Source organism: Kogia breviceps, chromosome 9 (assembly GCF_026419965.1).
Source record: "Kogia breviceps isolate mKogBre1 chromosome 9, mKogBre1 haplotype 1, whole genome shotgun sequence".
Classification (NCBI taxonomy): domain Eukaryota; kingdom Metazoa; phylum Chordata; class Mammalia; order Artiodactyla; family Physeteridae; genus Kogia; species Kogia breviceps.
Genome location: NC_081318.1, coordinates 5,361,480 through 5,382,191, shown reverse-complemented (window position 1 = coordinate 5,382,191; position 20,712 = coordinate 5,361,480). Strand labels below are relative to the sequence as shown.

The following is a 20,712-nucleotide window of genomic DNA, read 5'->3' as shown; positions in this document are numbered from 1 at the left end:
CTGTTGTTCAGGGGTCAACTGTATAATGGGAAGTTGCTGGAAGGTTGCTAGAAGAGGGTGTGACTGATTTCTTACAGGGAAACGCTGGTTGCCAGGCGCAGAACCGACGGGGGTGGAGGAGGGGGTACTGCATGTTGGCAAGAGGGGAGGTGGATCAGTCAGCAGGCCTTGGCTGGGTCTAAGTGAGAGGCGGTACCAGCCTGCACGACTCTGGTGGAGGGGTGAGGTTAGGAGTGGTTGGCTCTGGGATATCATTTGAAGGCAGAGACAAACTTGTGGATGTATTAGATGTGGAATGTGAGATAATGAAGAGTCAAGAAGAACTACAAGGGTTTCTGGCCTAGTCAAGCAGGAAAATATTTAGGCTACCTTTAGTAACTTTATTAGTCATTTAAGTTAAGGGATGTCTGAATTTTTTAATCCTTTTTGACTATATTTTTACTTAAGAAAAAAAAAAAGGAGTTATATTTAGAATGGATAAACAAGGTCCTACTGTATAGCACAGAAAATAATATCCTATGATAAACCATAATGGGAAAGAATATTTTTAAAAGAATATATATGTGTATAGATGAGTCACTCTGCTGTAAGGCAGACATTGGCACAGCATTGTAAATCAACTATACTTCAATTAAAAATTTTAAAAAAAAAGGAGAGGAGAGGAGGACATAAAATACACCAGATTCTAGATCAAATATTTCTATGAAAAGTCTTGTCCCATTAAACATATACTCCTCAAACAGAATTCATACACACATAAAAAATATCATTTTTCAAATTGAGCTAAAGTAAATTCTGTATGCCCAAATATTTGTAAAGTTTTTAAGAAATAAAATTATTTCAATAATGTACTCTCTAGACAACAGTACAACTTGAAAGAAAAAAACTGGGGGAAAATTGTTTCAGGGTTAAGGTTTGCGGACTTGTTTGTTTTAAACCAATGGAATTCTACCAAACAAATTACAACCAGCATTTTTTAAAAGACCATGTTTTAAAAGTTCTCCTCTACCTGAAGAGATTTTGTATCTTATCAACAAATTATTAAAACTGATGTAATCGACTACACTGAATAAAGTAGTTTTTAAAAGGAAGCTATTACTTTTGAATTCCCATTATAGAGGCAAGAGAGTGGTTCGACTGCACAGAACGTTATACTTAACCTAGGTTTTGAAATGTGTATTATTCTAGTCCCCTACATTTTAGCTGTATCATTAAACTATTCTCTCTTCAGGAGTCTTGTGGAAAAAACAACTTCAAATAAAGGAAACAGGAATAAAAACTAGTGTACAGCAATGTCCTTCCAGTCACAGTTTGTCTCCTTTCAACCTCAGTTCTCTTCCTTATAAAAGCTCAAGGGCAATTGCCTTCTATGTAAGTCTTTAAATGGCTAGTCAAGACTTTTATAAGATATCCTTCAGAGTAAGACATCCTTTGAAGGGCCGACAAGTCTTTCACTATGCATTATTTTAACAACATATTAACATGGATCAGAGCAGGTAAGTACTCAAAACAACAGAACTAAAGTAAAATGATCTGCTAACATTAAACAAAGAGCATGGCCTTTACTCCTGTGCTGGACGTGTGCATTCAAATAACAGGGGGATAAGATTGCTTCTAATTATTTCAAGAAGTTAAAATAAAAAATAAATAAAAAGTTAAAATAAAAAATAAAATAAAACAGTTAAGTTAAAGTTAAAATAAAAAATAAAATATAAAAATAAAAGCCTGTATTTTCATTCAAGGATAGTGGTAAGTTAATGAAGCTCTAACTACTTAATATATCAAAAGTCATCTTTCAGTGGAAGGCTGCTGCCTTAATATTGTTTTCCAAATTGAGTTTATAAAATTAAATGAGTAATAAATGTAATTCAATGGCAAAAGGAAGCCTGTCAGAAGAACATTAAATTTCTAATTGAAAGTAAGATAAAAATACAGAAGTGGAGGAAAAACTTTGTGATACCGAACTAGTTAAACTCTGGGAGCCTTGCTGACGTTAATATTAACAAACATTAAGCTCTCATACCTTTCTCTTGACTCTAAGTAGTACCCATATTCACTATAGCTAGGGTAGTGGGTCTCAACAGGGGACAGTTTTGCAGGGACATCTGGCAATATCTGGGGACGTCCTTGATCATTATGACATCATGAGGACAGAGATGCTGCTAAGTATGAGGACAGCCTCCCTCCTCCAACAGGTTTATCTGCAGCCCAAACTGTCAGTAGCAAGAAACTGATCTGAAATATACTTCACTCTGTTATCACAGTGGAACAGCCAGTTGCCAGCTACAGCACTCTTTTCCTCTTTTTAATTTCTTGGGGCTATGTAATTAACAAAAATCTACCTTAAGTTGAAGATTATTATATTTATAACTCACCAACTATGGCCTAATTACACTCCTTTGCATTACCCTCAGCAAACTGTAAACCGAACATTTTCCTTCGCCACTCACAAGAGTTGATTTAGTGCTCGGTATACAGATAAACTTATTTGATAAATCTTATAGACCTGGTACTTCAATAAAGTTAATTTTTAAAATGCATATGAGGCCAAATTAAAGCATTTCAAAGGTTTGATTAAAAGGAAGATGAACGTATTGCGATAAAAGTTTGTCACTGATTCCACATACCGTGAGTTCCAGGTTTTGCCGGAGTTGAGGATGAACTAAGTAGTGGATCTAAGGAAGGATCCAAGAAATTTGTGTTCATGTTTGTTTTGTAAGAAAGCTGAGCTGTATCTTCTGATAGATTATCTAAACTTAGTTTGTTTTGTCTAGTTGTATCTAGAAGATCTTTTCCAAAGAAAGCTTCCTAGATAAAGATAAGCACATATGAGAACAATTGACTTAGTTATAAAATTATAAAATAAGAACAGATAATTCTGTCATCATTTTGCTAAGAAGGCAGAAGTAACAGAAAAGCTTAGTATTTAACAATATAAAAATTGAATACAGAAATACATAAATAATTATAGAGACAGCCTGTCAATTCTTTTATATAAAGAATTGACTGGAATTTTAAAAATAAAGTGTTTTTTTTCGTAAGAATCAAATAAAACCACACAATTCTGTCAAATATGTTTCTACCAACTGCAGTATAATAATACGATACTCCCAGACTCGATTACAATTAAATTTTAAAATGGATAAATAATTGGCACCTAAATTCATATTATAAGAAAAACTAAAACTTCATGAATATTATTAATATTTATAGATCATCTACAGAGGCTAGCACAAGGGTTTGATCTACAGCTTTAATATTTATATACTTCAGATAGATTTAGTATCCTCATACTGACGCATATACCACATTAAAGACTTCACATGCTATAAATCTGAAAGAGGGTTTTTATAGTCATTTTAAACAAACTGTGTGTACAAAATGTACAGCTATTAAAGGCTTTGGCCTTTTATCCATTTACTCTTATTAACTTTTCTCCATTTCAATACACTTGCTCTACTGTAGAGACCACTCTTTCAAGCTAGGCTCCTTACAGCTCTAGATCTCCCCCAAACTTCTCAAGCATCAATAAAGAGAACAAAAGGAAGCACTGGGGACCCCCTTCACTTACTTCAACCCCCAAACTCTGTTTTCTATAATGTGGTCTGCCTGGAAAGGGGATTCTTGGTGGAGGGCAATTCTGCAGTAACTACCAACATTTAATACAGTTTTGCCAAAGACACATACACAAAAAAGGTTCACTGCAGCATTTTTTAGTAATACCATAAAGAGAAAACAGACTCAATGTCTGTCAAAAAGCATATGACTAAATAAATTATAGATATCCATGCTATAAAATACATCAATTTTTAAAAAGGATATAGAAGTATGCTGTCAAAAAAAAGCAGCTCTAAAAAACAGTATTAAAAGAAAGCAAGTTGAGTGATATGTCCAGCAAAACATAAAATACAAACCAAGACTATACAAAAATAAATTATTTTTAAAGTTCTGAAAGGATAAACACCAAGCTGTTAACTTTTGAAAAGGGATAGGGGAGGAGGTATGTGAAGTCTGGGAGAGGCAATGAATATCTGATTTGAAATTTTCACTTTTTTTAAAAGAAGAAGTTGTTTCACTATGAAAAAGAAATTTGAAAACCCGCAAAGATAGAGCACTGGGCAGGAGATGATTGGTTTCTTATACTGGCAATGCTTTTATCATTAGGAAAGCATCTTAGAACTTCATAGATCATTTATTTAATGCCTTCAGTATAAATCTGAGACCACCATTAGCAAGAAATTTTTCTTAATATGACCCATGATGAATTTAGTGGTATTTATCAAAAACTGTTACATTCTTACTACTTTGGTGGCTTTTTGATTCCTGCAGTTAACATAAGGGAGTGGCTCCACCTGGTTTGTGACTTAATAATGTTCAGTGATGACCAGAAGCTGGAGACTTCAGATCTACTACAGGGGTTCCTATGGCCATGTGGTACCACCAGCTCTTAACAGGCCAGGTAACTATTTCTACGGGGTGGATTATACAATTATTTACAGTTTATCTTGACATTGTTGTGATTAATAAAGAAAAGCTAGAAACACACTGTTACTGAATTCCTGGCGGGTTTTCATCACTATGTATTATGTATGCCCCACCCCACCCCTGAACAACAGCGAATAAAAATAAATTGCTATCACAAGATGTCCAAGAAATAGTACTATCACAAAAGGTTCCTGCACATCAAAAAAGCTATATATTACTGAAGGACAACAAGGGAATTACACCTGTACACCAAAAGAAACAATCCAGATCAAGAGATTTAGATTACAGCAGTAATCAGGATATCAGATCCACTATTTTTAAAGGCTCTTTTGCAAAAGTATGAAATGGTCAGTTTTCATATCAATACTTTCATTAAAAAGCTAAAGAGGGCTTCCCTGGCGGGGCAGTGGTTGGGGGCCCGCCTGCCGAGGTAGGGGATGCGGGTTCGTGCCCTGGTCCGGGAAGATCCCACATGCCGCGGAGCGGCTGGGCCCGTGAGCCGTGGCCGCTGAGCCTGCGCGTCCAGAGCCTGTGCTCCGCAACGGGAGAGGCCCCAGCAGTGAGAGGCCCGGGTACCGAAAAAAAAAAAAAAAAGCTAAAGAAAGCTTCCTAAACATATATTACACTTTACAGAAGGATCAACAGGAGGTGGAGGAGGAAGGCATGCCATCTACTCAATACTACCAGGAAGGACTATTAAGATGGGAAGTGAAGGGCATAGGAGACAACACAAAGGATGCAATTAAATATAATCTAAACAATAAATGGTTCTATTTCCTGAACAATAAAATTACTGTTTTATATATTTATATATATATATATATATATTTTTTTTTTTTTTTTTGCGGTACGCGGGCCTCTCACTGCCGTGGCCTCTCCCGTTGCGGAGCACAGGCTCCAGACGCACAGGCTCAGCGGCCATGGCTCACGGGCCCAGCCGCTCCACGGCATGTGGGATCTTCCCGGACCGGGGCACGAACCCGTGTCCCCTGCATCAGCAGGCAGACTCTCAACCACTGTGCCACCAGGGAAGCCCTGTTATATATTTTCAAAAGGTACAAAGCTAGAATGAATGCGTATGTGAAGGGAATAAGGGGAAAATAAAACATTTATTAAAGACAGATAAAATGTAAGGTGCAGAGTTAAGCACTTTACATCCACAATTCTTATTTCATCTCTCAACATTTCTGTACAGCAGGTATTACCACAATTTTATAGATGAGAAAACTGGAGCACAGAGATGTTAAATAAAACAAAATCACACAGCTAACTGGTAGCACAGTGGCATTCAAACCCAGGACTCTGGGGCTTCCCTGGTGGTGCAGTGGTTAAGAATCCGCCTGCCGATGCAGCGGACACGGTTTCGTGCCCCGGTCCAGGAGGATCCCACATGCCGCACAGTGGCTGGGCCCGTGAGCCATGGCCGCTGAGCCTGCACGTCCGGAGCCTGTGCTCCACAACGGGAGAGGCCACAACAGTGAGAGGCCCGCGTACCACAAAAAAGAATCCGCCTGCCAATGCAGGGGACGCGGGTTCGTGCCCCGGTCCGGGAAGATCCCGCATGCCGCGGAGCAGCTGGGCCCGTGAGCCATGGCCGCTGAGACTGCGCGTCCAGAGCCTGTGCTCCGCAGCGGGAGAGGCCGTGGCAGTGAGAGGCCCGGGTAACGCAAAACAAAACAAAACCAAAAAAACCACAACAAACCCAGGACTCAGACTTTAAAGACTGCACTCTTTAAAATGGACACTGCCTTTATGATGTTAGTTGTCTAACAAAAATTCACACTCATAAATATTATTATATACTTAAGGTACTTAAGCTTTAAAGTCTTATTTAATAAATATAGGAGACATTTTACTCAAACGAGTATTTGAATTTTATACTTCTAATTACTAAAAAAAAAAAAAAATGAGGAAGCTGTATGTTAATTGAAAGGAAATGCATTTTAAAACCAATTAAATTAGTAATAGCTAATTGGAAAATTAAGGTTAAAAAAAACATTACAACTCAAGCAATGAAGAACTATCTATGTTGGCCATAGCTGTGTGGGAGGGACAGATCAGATGGACACTCAATGACAGTCTGATCCAATTCAATTTCTACACATGAAGGAAGAGAGGCCAAGGCAGGATGAATTACATGCTCAAGAGTCTAGAATGAGCTATGGCTGAGCCAGCCATTCCACCTCAGTCCTATTTCTGATGTAGGGCTCTTTCCAATGTACCACATGGCCTTGAACTCTTCTGTGACTTAATGTTCACAAGATGAACTAGAAGGATTTCTATTTACATCTATCAAACCATTTCTTCATAATGAGGGATATTTTCCTGATGTATATTTTCGAAAACAAAAACAATTCACCCTAAACCCAAATTTGGTTCACTAGGCCTCTAAAAGTGGTAAATATTACGAAAGCTGTAATTCTGGTGGCTAGACACCCATCATCATTCAGTGAACATAATTAGTGTAACCTGTACTAGCAAAGGAAGCTGTCCACCAGACTTGCGTTTGCAGAGCCCACAGGTATGACAAGTTTGGAAGAATGAGCTTTTCCCAGCCAAAGAGTTCTCGTGTGTCTTATGAAATTTATAAATGAAAAACTGGGATTAAAAAAAGAACTTTGTAAAAAGTATCAAAGCACAAAGAAGATAAATGTAATTTTTAAGGGCCTCTGGAAGGTAAAAAACGGCATTTATGATGACTGATGAAAACATGTACAAAAACAACAGAACTCTTTTTAAAAACTCGATACATCACTTTACGTTTCATTAACAAATATATAATACAAAGCGAAATATTACTTGTAAATAGGCAGGGAAACTTTCTTCAAGCTTATTTTTCCTTTTTCGGTATCTCTTCTTTATTTTTTCAGTGTTTTCAGTAACAGAAACAGATTCATCGACTAGAGTATCTGGTAACTGCTCACTCCAGCCTGAAACAGTGGTCACATTTATAAATACGCGGTATTTAGAATTTTCAGATAAGCCCACCCAAAGTAATTTTACAACATACCAACATACACACAGTTCCACATAAACAAGCTTTTTCCTTTTTCTTTCAGTTTTATTGAGATATAACTGACATTCAACTAAGTTTAAAGGTACATAGCATAATGACTTGACAAATTAGCTTCTTCATAAAGACCTCAAAGTTTATTAATTTTTAAGTATCATAAAAAATTCATTTCATGTCTACTTATTATCAGCATGCTTCCCATTGTTTCTTAATGAGTATTTTCTTATTCACAAAGCAGAAACTTGGGTTTTTTTTAATGTTGACATTCTGTTAAAGATTAAAAAAGGAAAATACATACTCATGCTAATGAGTGTGGATAAACGGCTACCCGAACACCACTAAAGGGGATTTAGTGGGCACAACCTTTTGCTGGAGTTACTGGCACTACCTAACACGAGTGTGTCCGGGCTTCCCTGGTGGCGCAGTGGTTGGGAGCCCGCCTGCCGATGCGGGGGACGCGGGTTCGCGCCCCGGTCCGGGAAGATCCCACGTGCCGCGGAGCGGCTGGGCCCGTGAGCCGTGGCCGCTGCGCCTGCGCGTCCGGAGCCTGTGCTCCGCAACGGGAGAGGCCACAACAGTGAGAGGCCCGCATACCGCAAAAAAAAAAAAAAAAATGTGTGTCCTTCAATCCATCAATTCAAGTTCAGGAATTTACTGCAAATTAGGTATCTGGAGTACATACATATTGTGATAATATATGACTAGAATCTATGAATATGATCATAAATATGCTATGAATGCTCAAATTTAAAATCAAAGAAATGCAAAAACCCAAAATGTTGGACTACGAAATTAGCAAAAAAAACCAAGTCCACCACTTAAAGCAGGTAAGCAAGCAATCAAATGATACTCTCACACTTGAGGCAAAAGGCACAGGCCTTCTGACAATCAGTGTGGCACCTGTGTTGCCAGACTACAGAGGTGGACTGAAAACAACTAAAGATAGTGAGTAAACATTTTATAAACATTTAAAAAAAAATACAGCAGTAATCAAAACAGAAAATAAAGAATTCTCCATGACCAAAAATTAAGATAAAATAGGAACCAGAGAAATAAGCAAAGAACTAAATAAAGCTCTCTAAAATTTTGCTAAAATCTAGTGACCTTGAACTCCAGTTTTCAGAGCCTTATGAGGAATGGGGAATAGAAGCCAAAGCCTACAGCCTCTTCCCAAGGTGCGGAGATTAACCAGAAGCTGCCTGGTATAAAGGGGGGACCCTGAAGGACTCCACACCAGGGCTGGTTTAACAAGAAACCCCCCCCGCCCCCGTTGCCCTGGTCCTCCACACACCACTCACCACCCCACCCCCAGGCTGACACTAAAGAAAACTGCTTGTCATCTTGTCACTGAATAAGCTGCTGGGTAGAAAGGCAAAAAACTGAAAATCTGCCCTGAGAGTTCATAAACTCAGTACAGCCCTGATATGTAAGAAATCTGAATTTATGTAACATAGGTGGACCAAAAAACTTCAAGCTAAGAATTTAGCTTAAAGGAGTCCTAGGGGAGTAGCACCTCATGTTCCTGGCAACAAATATTCTCTGAAGCAACCAACCTTCCCTTCAGTCCTCAAAAAGTTCAGAGAATGTTCTAAAGAATATATATAAAGAATATATATTCTTTATATGTAAAGAATATAAGTTTTAAAAAAATTTGCTATTTAATGTATATGTATCTATCTCACACCATAAACACAACGAAATGAGGCACTAGGAGACAGGGCCAGGAGATACAGAGCAAATCAGATATGCAAAGGTTTTAGAAATATTATATTCTAAATCAACTGAAACTGGAAGGAATAAGCTGTAAAAAGAAGCTACAAAGTGTTAAAATATCAAAAAATTAGTTTAGAAAAGGAAAAATGCATAATAAATCAAAAACTCAGTGGATGACACTGGATGACACAAATGAAAAATACTGAACTAAATGATAAAACTAAAATTACATAGAAGACAAAACAGAGACAAAGATGGAAAACACTTTCATTGAACATATCACATTTCTTAACTGGGGCTTATTACAGCCATGTTAAGTCATATTAGAAACTTCTTTAAAACCATTATGGTGCTTCCTTTTAAAAATGTGCAGCAATTTTTCTGAAATTCATTCACAGGCCACAACCCTATCACATAGTAATAAAAGAACTCTATTCAAAGAATATGATTAAAACATCTTTTTTCTTCAGATTCTATATAAAATATTTAAAATGCAGAGAGTATACAGACCATGACCATACTGATTGCAAAGCCTTCATCAGGACCAATTCTTAAGCTATGACTTAAGCAATGTTTTAGCTTTCTTTGCAACTCTCAATAACAATGACAGACTAATAATTGGAAGATATATTTCTAAAACACTAAACAACTTTGTTATAAATTATTGGGATACGCTGTCACTTTCAACTACATAGTCTAAAAAGTTTCCAATTTTATGCCAAGTAGCTAATGCAGGCAAAGAAAGGCCTTTTGTGAGATGGCCAGAAAGTACCAGACATAACTATGTGATTCAGTCCCTAAACTGTTTATATTTGACGTAAGAGAGGGTAAGGGGTCCTGGACCTTCTTAAAGTAATCTCAAAGCAATATAATTGATTGGATTTAAATAATTTTCTTATCAAACCTAATTTCTATATTGCAGATATGAACTTTACAGGCACTCAAATCCTTTCATCACTAAGAAGTAATAAGGTTATCATTGTAACATTATTTAGGATAGTTCTTTTCAATGGGGATATCAAGATAAGAGGGTTAAATCAAACAAAATCAGTACCATACCATCATCTCTGCTAGGTAACTGCTCAGAAATGGAGCCTGAGGAATCTTTTCTGATCACAGATCTTTTGGTTTTTCCTTGCCCAGTTCGACTTCTTTGTCGTACCATAAATCCACCAATACCTATCCAAAACAGAAATTAGGTAATCTTGTAAATAACTACTAACTTCTCCCTGTAATTCCACCGTAAGTAGGGTGCAGTTGCTTACTCTTAAAACAGTGAGGCATTTCTCAAATTCAATATGGGTTAACTTAAATCAATAATCTCATTTTAACGCAAAATACAAGAGTCTGGAAATAAGCAAATAAAAGAGATCAAAGTTACTGTTACCTCATTACTAACCACACAACCACACTAACCACACCAACTAAAAGGAATACAGATTCATTAAAGTACAGAAGACTGCATGTATTTCTTCTCCTAAACGATGTCAGGGTAAACATTATAGTGAATTATGCTTGTTTCCTTAATGTTAGTAACTCATAGATCATCATTCAAATTATCTGTATGTTAGCTGAGGGAGAACAGAAACAAGATACAAACTAAACTAGATGATCCAAACAAAAATCAACATGACTTCTCGGGTAATGTGTCTAGTTATTCCTAAAGTTCTTAGACATGAGCTCTGTAGTAAGAGCATGGAATCTAGAGTCAAACTGTGTAATTCTGGTTACTACTAGACTTTGGGTAGGTTAATTAACTTTTCATTGCTTCAGTTACCTCACTGGTAAAAAAGGGATAATGTATATAGTGTCTCCTATACACATGTGATAAGCACTAAATAAATAGATGTAAGTGCTGAGAATAGTGCCTGACACATAGCTAACAGCTTCTGTCATATGATAGTTGTCTAGCAATATACTTTGTGACCTAATGGGCCCCTCAAATGGGTCCCTTACATGGATAACTTCCATGTAAGGCAGAAAAAGAAAAAACAAACAAAAAAACAACATTTAAGTGTAAGTTCCTGGAAGGAATTTGGCAGTGTCTAAAAAAGTAAGTGCACTTATAAGCCTCATAATTACGAAGAAATGAAATCATTTTCATACGGTGATTTGGACGAAGCTAATCTAGGCTGTTGTTATAAATGTGGCTCATCTGTAAGGAAGGTTACCTTTTAAGGTCTAGCAGAAAACAAAGTTTTTCCTCACACATCAAAAGGTATTTAGATCACTCTTATCAATAAAATATAAGCAATCAGAAGAAAAAAGATTGAACTGATTCAATATACTACCTCATTCACTGGTAAACAGACATTAATAACTGCCTAAAAAAGCCTACAAGTTCTGGGGACTTCCCGAGCAGTCCAGTGGTTAAGACCCTGTGCTCCCAATGCAGCAGGGCCCAGGTTCGATCCCTGGTCAGGGAACTGACATCCGCAGGCCACATGGCGCAGCCTAAAAAACTCTCTAAGTTTCAGCTTACAGAGTTCTTAAGAAGTTATAATTCATCCTGATTATTTCATTATATTTGAAGCCCTCAATATTATATTCTTCTTAACTTAACTAAGTTTTGATTATACTAAGATGTCTAGATCAGGCACTATACCTGGTCTGTATGGTTTCCTTTTTCTCTTTTTGACACCCTCTGTTCCTTCTACTCCCTTAGTTTCATCATCCACAGCTTCCCGTTCAGGACTAGATTCTGATTTTCCATCACAATCCATAAGTTCTCCTTCTGGAAAAAAGTAAACGTACAGATAAAATTGAAAAAGCTATCAAATACACAATTCCTATGTAACAGGAAATACAAAGCAAAGTGGCTGCCGAGCCATTCTAATCATGCATCCCAGTTGACAGGGAAAGTAAAGAGACAGAAAAGGCCCCCTAAGGGCTGCAGAACTCATACTAATTAGTGCAATGTTCTCAGGAAATGAAACGTAAGAATCAGGGAAGGGGAAACACACAGAGAACACTCCCAAAGACAATTATAAATCAATCTGCACTTAACCTATCATTCCCTTGCTTTTAATTATGTCTTCAGGTCCAGGACCCCAAGGCTGTCTCTCTCTAGCCTAAAACTCTCTTGAGCTCCAACTAATCTGTAATTAGATATTACCTAGTTATTGAAAACTTTATATACAAAATTGAACTACTAATTTAAGATGAACCTTCTCCCTTTCCCAGGATTTACCTATCATCATTAAAAGACATGGAAACATACCGTGCAGGAGCCAGATCCCTAGTAGACAGCCTTGACAATTCCTAATTTCTGTTCTCGTTCAATCATGACTCCTCAGTATCTCCCAAGGGCATTTTATTTCTCTCAACTACCAACCACCTCAGTCCAATCTTGACTTACTGCATTCCCTCCCCTCCTGTTCCTTCCTTGCCTCCATGCTTACCTTCCTCTCCAATCAGTTCTTTAAATTGCAGCCTAAATGATGTTTCTATAAATATCAATTTATCAATTGAAAAGTATCAATTTTCTGCTTAAAAATCCTTTAATGTCTCCCCAGTGGCCTCAAACTGAAATTCAAACTGTAAGGTCCATTGTAACAGTGTCCTGTGAGCCCCCCCGCTTCATCTCACTCCCACTACGCAAGCTACGTTCAGCTACCTGAGCACATCAAGCTCCCTCTCCACTGCCTCCCCACCTCTGCCACCTTCCACCTACCCATCTTTCAGGATTTTTTATTTTTGGGGGGGGGCTGCGTTGGGTCTTTGTTGCTGCTTTCTCTAGCTGCGGCGAATAGGGGCTACTCTTTGTTGTGGTGCGCGGACTTCTCATTGTGGTGGCTTCTCTTGTTGTGGAGCACGGGCTGGCTCCAGGCGTGTGAGTTTCAGTAGTTGTGGTACAAGGGCTCAGTAGATATGGCTTGTGGGCTCTAGAGCGCAGGCTCAGTAGTTGTGGCTCACGGGCTTAGTTGCTGCGTGGCATGTGGGATCTTCCCGGACCAGGGTTCGAACCCATGTCCCCTGCATCGGCAGGTGGATTCTTAACCACTGCGCCACCAGGGAAGCCCTCAGGATTTATTATAACCATCACTTTCTTAGAGAATTCCCACAGTTATACATGCTCCCGTATGTTAACATTATGCTTCATTTTAATTGGTTCTTTTAATGTCTGTTTCCTTGCTAGACAGACTATATTCTCCTTATCTAAGACTCTTACTAACAGCTGCATCCTTAGCATGGTACGTAATAGGTGTTCAACAAATTTTTCACCAAATGAAGTAAACAATGAAACTGAGTAATGCATACAAAAGCTCAGTTCTTAGAGAAGAATGCTGTTTTAAAATCATGATAATCAAAACTTTTCAAGCTGTATATGCTTTACGCTGTGCTTTAGGGGAAAAAAAGTTATCAAATACCTTTAACAATAAATTGTTAATACTTTTCTTCAATATTCTAAGTATTATGCATATTTCTGTAATACCATGAGCAGTGTATTTGTTTTCAATAATATGAGGTCAATGTTTAAGGTCAATTCTATAACAATCTGATAACTGCTTTCTATAGCTAAGATTAAACCATGAAAATTTTATCTATTTATTTATTTAGTGAAACTTAGCAAACACCAAAGGTAACAAACTAGCAATTATTTACCTTAAAATAAACCCACTGAAATATATGAGAGGGAATTTACGTTTAAGATGGTAGACTAAATTCATGTATCTAATTTCACTCTCCCAAAACCCTATATACAGTAAAGCAATCTATTTTTAAAAGATAAACCCACAAAGACAGAAAAAACAGGAAAGAAGAAAAGCCACAATTTTGGAAGGAGAAAGCAGAGAGATGAATAATAACTGACTCAGGAAATGCAAATTCTCAGTTGAAAGTGGAAGGAACCAAGAAAAAAATCCAACTTTATCACAATCCTCAAAAGGTTGAAGAACTGGCAGAGCCAGGTACCTTTGGAAATGGGTGGGAGGCAGCTAAAGCAAAGAGAGTTTTATATTCATATTAACTACGGAAGCCGTAATCCCTGTGACCTTCCCAACTTCACACACTGTGAGGCTGCCATTCACACTCACAGGATTTGGGACTCAGACACTCAAACTCAACACTGGGGTCATGGGCTGAAAACAGGATTAAGTGACTACAGGCATGTTAAATGCTGACCCCTCTCCCCCCTGGGGCCTTTCTCCACTAAACTCCCAGAAAGCCAGCAGCTCAACCTCTACTGTCCAAGCAGCAGACAGGAAGATTCTTCTGGGAAACCTGACCAGTCCAAGAGAAATGTCTAAAGGTACTGACACTAGGGGATTTTCCAAATAGTGAGCACAGATCACAAAAGCTTAGTCAACAAATACCACCCACAAACTCGAAGATTTTCATCATTTTTAATCTCTCATTCCTTATTTTTTTTTAATTATTAATTTATTTTTCCAATCACCACTTTTAGTCCTCACTTTTAATCACACATGGACAACCAAGGATTATCTATCACATGAAAGAGAGAGACCTGAGACCACAAAATGCAACTGGGAATTGAAAGACTATGCAGGAAAAAAAAAAAATTAGAAAAACTTTTTTAATCCTCCAACAGGTAAGATAAAACATTCATGAGGCAAGAACAGGATGCTATGAAAAGGAACATGCAAAGGAAGGAAAGAAAGCTCTTGGAAATTAATCCATGATATTTGAAAACAAAACAAAAATGAAAATCAGTAAAGGGATAGAAAAATAAAATTAAAAATTTAACGTTAGAGTAAAATGCAAAGACATGAGCTGGAAAGTAGGAGAGAAAAGACAGAGAGAATGGGCTGAGTGGGTCTCACATCTGAATAGCAGGGTCAAGAAAAAGAAGAGGGGGCACCCAGGGGGAGAATCAGTGGTTTCAACAACATTTCCTAACGCTGAGGGGTACGAGATGGTAGACGAAAGGGACCACTCAGTGCCTGACAAAAGAAAGGAAAAACATCCATAACATACTGAAATACACATATCTTCACCAAATTTCAGAACACTGCAGACAAAGAATTTCCTAAAATCCCAAGAGCTTCCAGAGAGGACACGGATCATATAAAAAGTATCAAGTTCCCTGTATACCAGGAACAAAGAGACACTGGATCAATGACTTCAAAACGCTGAAGGAAAATTGAATTCCAACCTGGAAGAGATCAGTCAGGTGGGAGGCTACATTTTCAGAAGTACATAACCTCTCAAATTTACCTTCCATGCATTCTCTCAAGAAACACTAGAAGGTATGCCCACCAAAAATGAAGGAGAGAAACGAGGAATACATGAAGTCTCAGGAAACACACAATAAAAGACTGAAAAAACAAACAAACAAAACCCCTAAAGGTGTTATCAGTTTGGGAACTGAGTTACTTACATCCATATGAAGGAATATGAAACATGAGGCCATGAAAAATGAATAACATAAAAGCAAGAACAGTAAGACAAAAGGAACACAAAATATATATCCATGTGCTTGTACATGAACAAAACACCTCTGGAAGGGCACAAAGAATGGCTGCCTCTGGAGAAGTGAACTGGCAGGACAGGGAAAAGAGAAACACCCTTATTCTTGGGCAGTTCTACCCCACACCCTGGGCGCGGTTCCACTCCCCACCTCCCGATGTCGCCACCGTGCTATGAGGGTCCACAGGGGGGCAGCAACCGAGAGGGAAGCACTGTGCTCCCACTCGCCTTTTTTTGTTTAAATAAATTTATTTATTTTTGTGGGCACTGGGTCTTCATTGCTGTGTGCGGGCTTTCTCTAGTTGCAGCAAGTGGGGCTACTCTTGTTGTGGAGCACGGGCTCTAGGTGCGTGGGCTTCAGTAGTTGTGGCACACAGGCTCAGCAGTTGTGGCTCACGGGCTCTAGAGCGCAGGCTCAGCAGTTGTGTTGCAAGGGCCTACTTGCTCCACGGCATGTGGGATCTTCCCCCTGAACTGGCAGGGGGATTCTGAACCACTGCTCCACCAGGGAAGTCCCTGTGTTCCCACTTTTTTTTCCCCCCCTGCACTCCCACTCTTGAGACACAGAGAGCAGTTTTATTTTCTTTAGATTTGGGGGTTTTTGCACTAACAGGCTATCCAGACCCCAGGAGCCTGCTTTTATTGCACAAGTTTGTTTCTGATATGCTAAGGTGATTGTTTATGACTTATTTTCCTTAAGAAACATGTATCAGAAGAGTTTAAAAATGAACAAAAACAACCCCCCAAAAGGTGAGTATTGCTGAAATATTTCAGGAGCATCACAAGTTCATTTGGACTTTGTTGACTCCTGGTGAATCTAAAATTACATATGTATTACGTGTATAATATGATGGACAGTGTTACATCTATGGGGATATCCGTGCTGGCAGCCTCAGCTGGGAAACTACAGCTACAGAAACATCTACCATTTCTCACAGTGTTGTTTCACAGAACGGCAGTCATACGGAAAATCTTCTCAGGTCTTTCTATTGATGTTTTGTTTTTAAACAAACATTTATTCCCTCTATAATTTCATACTTTGGGAATTAGTGTGTAACTACCAAGAAACCTTTCAAATTTTGTGAAATGCAGCATTTCTCAGATTTAAGGGACTATGGAACCATTTTTCAGGCATTTTCTGATATCCTCAGAAACTGCAAGTCTTCACGGTACTTTGGCTGATGGTAATCAGGTCAATTCCTTCCAGAGACACAGACTACTTCTCCACAAGCCTCAAATCACTTAAAACTTCAAAATGAACTTCTGTTCAATGGTACTTGAAAATTGAGTTACACATAAGCGTCAGAAAGCTTTTCTCCAACCACAGACCCCAAAACACACTATTACAAAAGAAATGCGAGGATTAGCTGATAAAATGACAGGAGCACACACAGACCCATCCTAAGCCACCATCGTCTCTCACCTAGACGACTGCAAGAGCCTCCCGCCTGAACTACTTGCTACAACTCGGGGGCTTGAAAGCCTGTTCACATCACAGCAGAGAGTTCCTTTGAAAACATAAGTAAGATTTTGCCACTGTTCTCATCAGATACCTCCAACAACCTCCCACTCCTTTTACAGTAAACGCCTTAACCATCACCTTTATGGTCCTAAAGGACCTACTGAGTCATCCCACCTCTCCTCACGTCTCTGATCTCATCACAGGCCTTTATCCCTCTGCTCACTGCGCTGGACACACTGCGCTCCACCACGTTCAGGCACATCCCACCCGGGGTCCTTCCCGTTGTCTCTTCCCTCAGATAAATCGAGTGGCTCACTCAACTCGTTAAAGCCGGTGCTTAAATATGGCTTCCAGTTCATCTGGGCCCTCAGCCCACTGTCTGGGCTCCCAAGTCCTCTCAACAGCACTTGCCAAACACATCTTTATTAACTTATTATGTTATGTATTTCTAATGATCTTTTCTCCTAACATTAAAATGTAAGTTCCATGAGCAGAGAATTTTATCTGCTTTTCTCACTGACATGACTTCCAACATCTGGCACACAGCAGGCATTCAATAAATACCGGTGAATGATAAGATGTGATGGAACAAAAGCAATTCTTACTTTATTTTTGAATCAACTGAAAAGAAATAACCACCCTAAAAACAAACAAGCCTATGGTGATGTTCTTCAGAGATAAGCAAAGATAAATCTCATGTTGAATTTAACGCCACTAAAATTATTTTTTCATCTCGAGAAAATTCAGGCAGAAAAACCTGATCAAGAAAATGTTTATAAACAGATGGTTTATGATGAGCATCTGTGAATATAAGCTTATATTTGAACATTAATGATGGTTTTTCATTTCTAAGTTGCATGGAGTTCTACTTTAGCTTCACCATGGACTCCAAGTTCACAGCAACCGAAGAGGTTTATGTAGCTATCTGTCAAACCCTGAAAAGATCTGTGACCTTCAAAGATATGGTGCTCCTGGAAATTTCTGTAATATAGGTCTGTTCTAAAAGGATACATGAAACGAAGAGAACCTGAAAAGGCAAGGTCTGAGAACACCACTCAGATAGGACAGTGTCACACCAAGGGTTACCTTCTAAGTCAGCAGGATCTACCCTGAGATAAATCAAGTAATTTTAAAAGCTCTTTTATATTCTTTATTTTTGCAAACATATTCCATGGAAAATATGTAAGTATTACCTCGACTATCATCCATTTCACCATCCCTTGAATGCTCTGATTGGATGTCTGGAGGGGTCTGAAGGACGGCCACGCTATTCTGATTTATGATCTTCAACTTCAACTTTGGTTTTGACCGTTTTCTTCTTGGAACAGTAACTGTGAGGCTCTGTAACTGAGTCATCCCTGATTCAGTCAAACATACACCATCCTGGGTGTAGGTCTTGGGTGGATCTAAAATTACAATATCCCAAGGATACAAATTAAAACTCTCATTTTAATGTTGATTGATAAGTTGATTATTGTTCCATAAGGACCACGTCAAGGGAATGTGACTTCTATAAACCAATTACCTATGAAATGCACAAATAATTAACAGTACTCAGTTAAAAGTAAGCATAGCTGGTCAAACTTCCTTGAATTATAGAGAGAAAGGTTGTAAGTTTTTTTTTTTTAATGGTCTTCCTGGCATTTCTACTTTCATGTATCAATACAGGGATTTAAAAAGAAAGCACGGAAGCTAAAAGCAATGCTTCAGTCACTCGACTATGAGCCTTTTCCTAGAGTATGCTTTCACACTAAAAGGTGAGGATCAATGTACAGAAGAGAAACAAAAATAATCCATAAGCCCATTTGGAAACCAACATATTGGTATAATCACTTACAAGGAGAGGTAGTAAATAAGCAGAAATTTTGCAAAAATTTAAGTGTACAAAATTGCTGTTCATTAGAACAATTTCTGTACGATCCAAATGTTTTTGTATCAGATGATATCAAATAGAAGTAGGCAAGAGAATGAGAGTTTAATAAGAATATCATGTTAGTCACTATTCTAGGCTGATCTATTACAGAAAAAAGTAGTAAGAGAATGAATTCTGAAGGAATCTCTATTTGCTAACTAGGCCTTACTGTCTAGTCTAACTGATAACTAAACACAATGTACCAACGAAACCAAAGGAAGTATGTAGTTAATGGTTATTTCAAAAGTGGTTATTTTCACTGCCAGTTTGGTGAGATCTGTAGGAATACTGTCCCACTAAAGCTGGGAAAGACAGACATTTTGTATGTAATTACAGAAATGATTACCAACATTAGGAGATTTATACTGAACACCCACATGAGTAAGGCAGGAATCATGTAACGTGTCACAATTCAGTTATATAAAAGCATTTCTTTGCTTTTTGTAAAGAACAGTCAAGGAAAGCATTTCAGATTTTACCTAGCTCTTTCACTTTTGTGACAATTTGTGCTACAAGTGAAGATTCACAGCAGTCTGAGGAAGGCACTGAAATGGAAAAAAAACAAAAACAAAAACAAAAACTCGTGATTTTTTCACAAAAGGTAAGGTGTATTTAAAGATTTACATATGATTAAAGTTTCTACTACTGTACCCATTTTACTAAAATAAATGCTTGAAAACTAAATAGAATTAAATTAAATAGAATTAAAAGCTGTCTTTAAAACAACAAAGAGAAATGGAGGAAATACACAACATCATGGAAGGAAAACTGGTAAAGATAAAGAACCAATGTACTGGATTGCTATGTATTGCTAATAACTACAAGATTATGAGCCTTTTTAAATTTTTGTGTGTGTGTGTGGTACACGGGCCTCTCACTGTTGTGGCCTCTCCCATTGCGAAGCACAGGCTCCGGACGCACAAGCTCCGGACGCACAGGCTCAGCGGCCATGGCTCACAGTCCTAGGCGCTCCGCGGCACGTGGGAATCTTCCCGGACCGGGGCACGAACCCGTGTCCCCTGCATCGGCAGGTGGACTCTCAACCACTGCACCATCAGGGAAGCCCTGACTCTTTTTTAAAATAAATTCATTTATTTTATTTATTTTTCAGTAAATGGTGCTAGGAAAACTGGACAGCTACATGTAAAAGAATGAAATTAGAACACTCCCTAACACCATACACAAACATAAACTGAAAATGGATTAAAGACCTAAATGTACGGCCAGACACTATAAAATAAAACTCTTAGAGGAAAAAGCTAGGCAGAACACTCTATGACATAAATCGCAGCAAGATCCTTTTTGACCCACCTCCTAGAGAAATGGAAATAAAAACAAAGATAAACAAATGGGGCCTAATGAAACTTAAAAGCTTTTGCACAGCAAAGGAAACCATAAACAAGATGAAAAGACAACCCTCAGAATGGGAGAAAATATTTGCAAACGAAGCAACTGACAAAGGATTAATCTCCAAAATATACAAGCAGCTCATGCAGCTCAATATCAAAAAAACCAAACAACCCAATCCAAAAATGAGCAGAAGAACTAAATAAACATTTCTCCAAAGAAGATACACAGATTGCCAGCAAACACATGAAAAGATGTTCAACATCACTAATCATTAAAGAAATTCAAATCAAAACTACAATGAGGTATCACCTCACACCGGTCAGAATGGCCACCATCAAAAAAATCTAC

At 38.2% G+C, this 20,712-nt stretch overlaps 1 protein-coding gene across 18 annotated transcripts in view; it reads right to left on the bottom strand.

Moving 5' to 3' along the window:
- The window catches only part of KMT2C (lysine methyltransferase 2C), a 289,703-nt gene that overhangs the window by 59,519 nt on the left and 209,472 nt on the right, over nt 1-20,712 (bottom strand). For all 18 annotated transcript variants that reach the window (XR_010842029.1, XM_059074147.2, XM_067041769.1 and 15 more), the window contains 6 exons: nt 19,494-19,559; nt 18,296-18,508; nt 11,817-11,945; nt 10,271-10,390; nt 7,285-7,415; nt 2,628-2,808 (listed from right to left, as the gene is read on the bottom strand). Coding sequence is in view for 17 of the 18 variants with exons in the window: in XM_059074147.2 (XP_058930130.1) it covers nt 2,628-2,808; nt 7,285-7,415; nt 10,271-10,390; nt 11,817-11,945; nt 18,296-18,508; nt 19,494-19,559 (840 nt within the window). In the remaining variant the exon portion in view is untranslated. The remainder of the gene's footprint in view (nt 1-2,627; nt 2,809-7,284; nt 7,416-10,270; nt 10,391-11,816; nt 11,946-18,295; nt 18,509-19,493; nt 19,560-20,712) is intronic.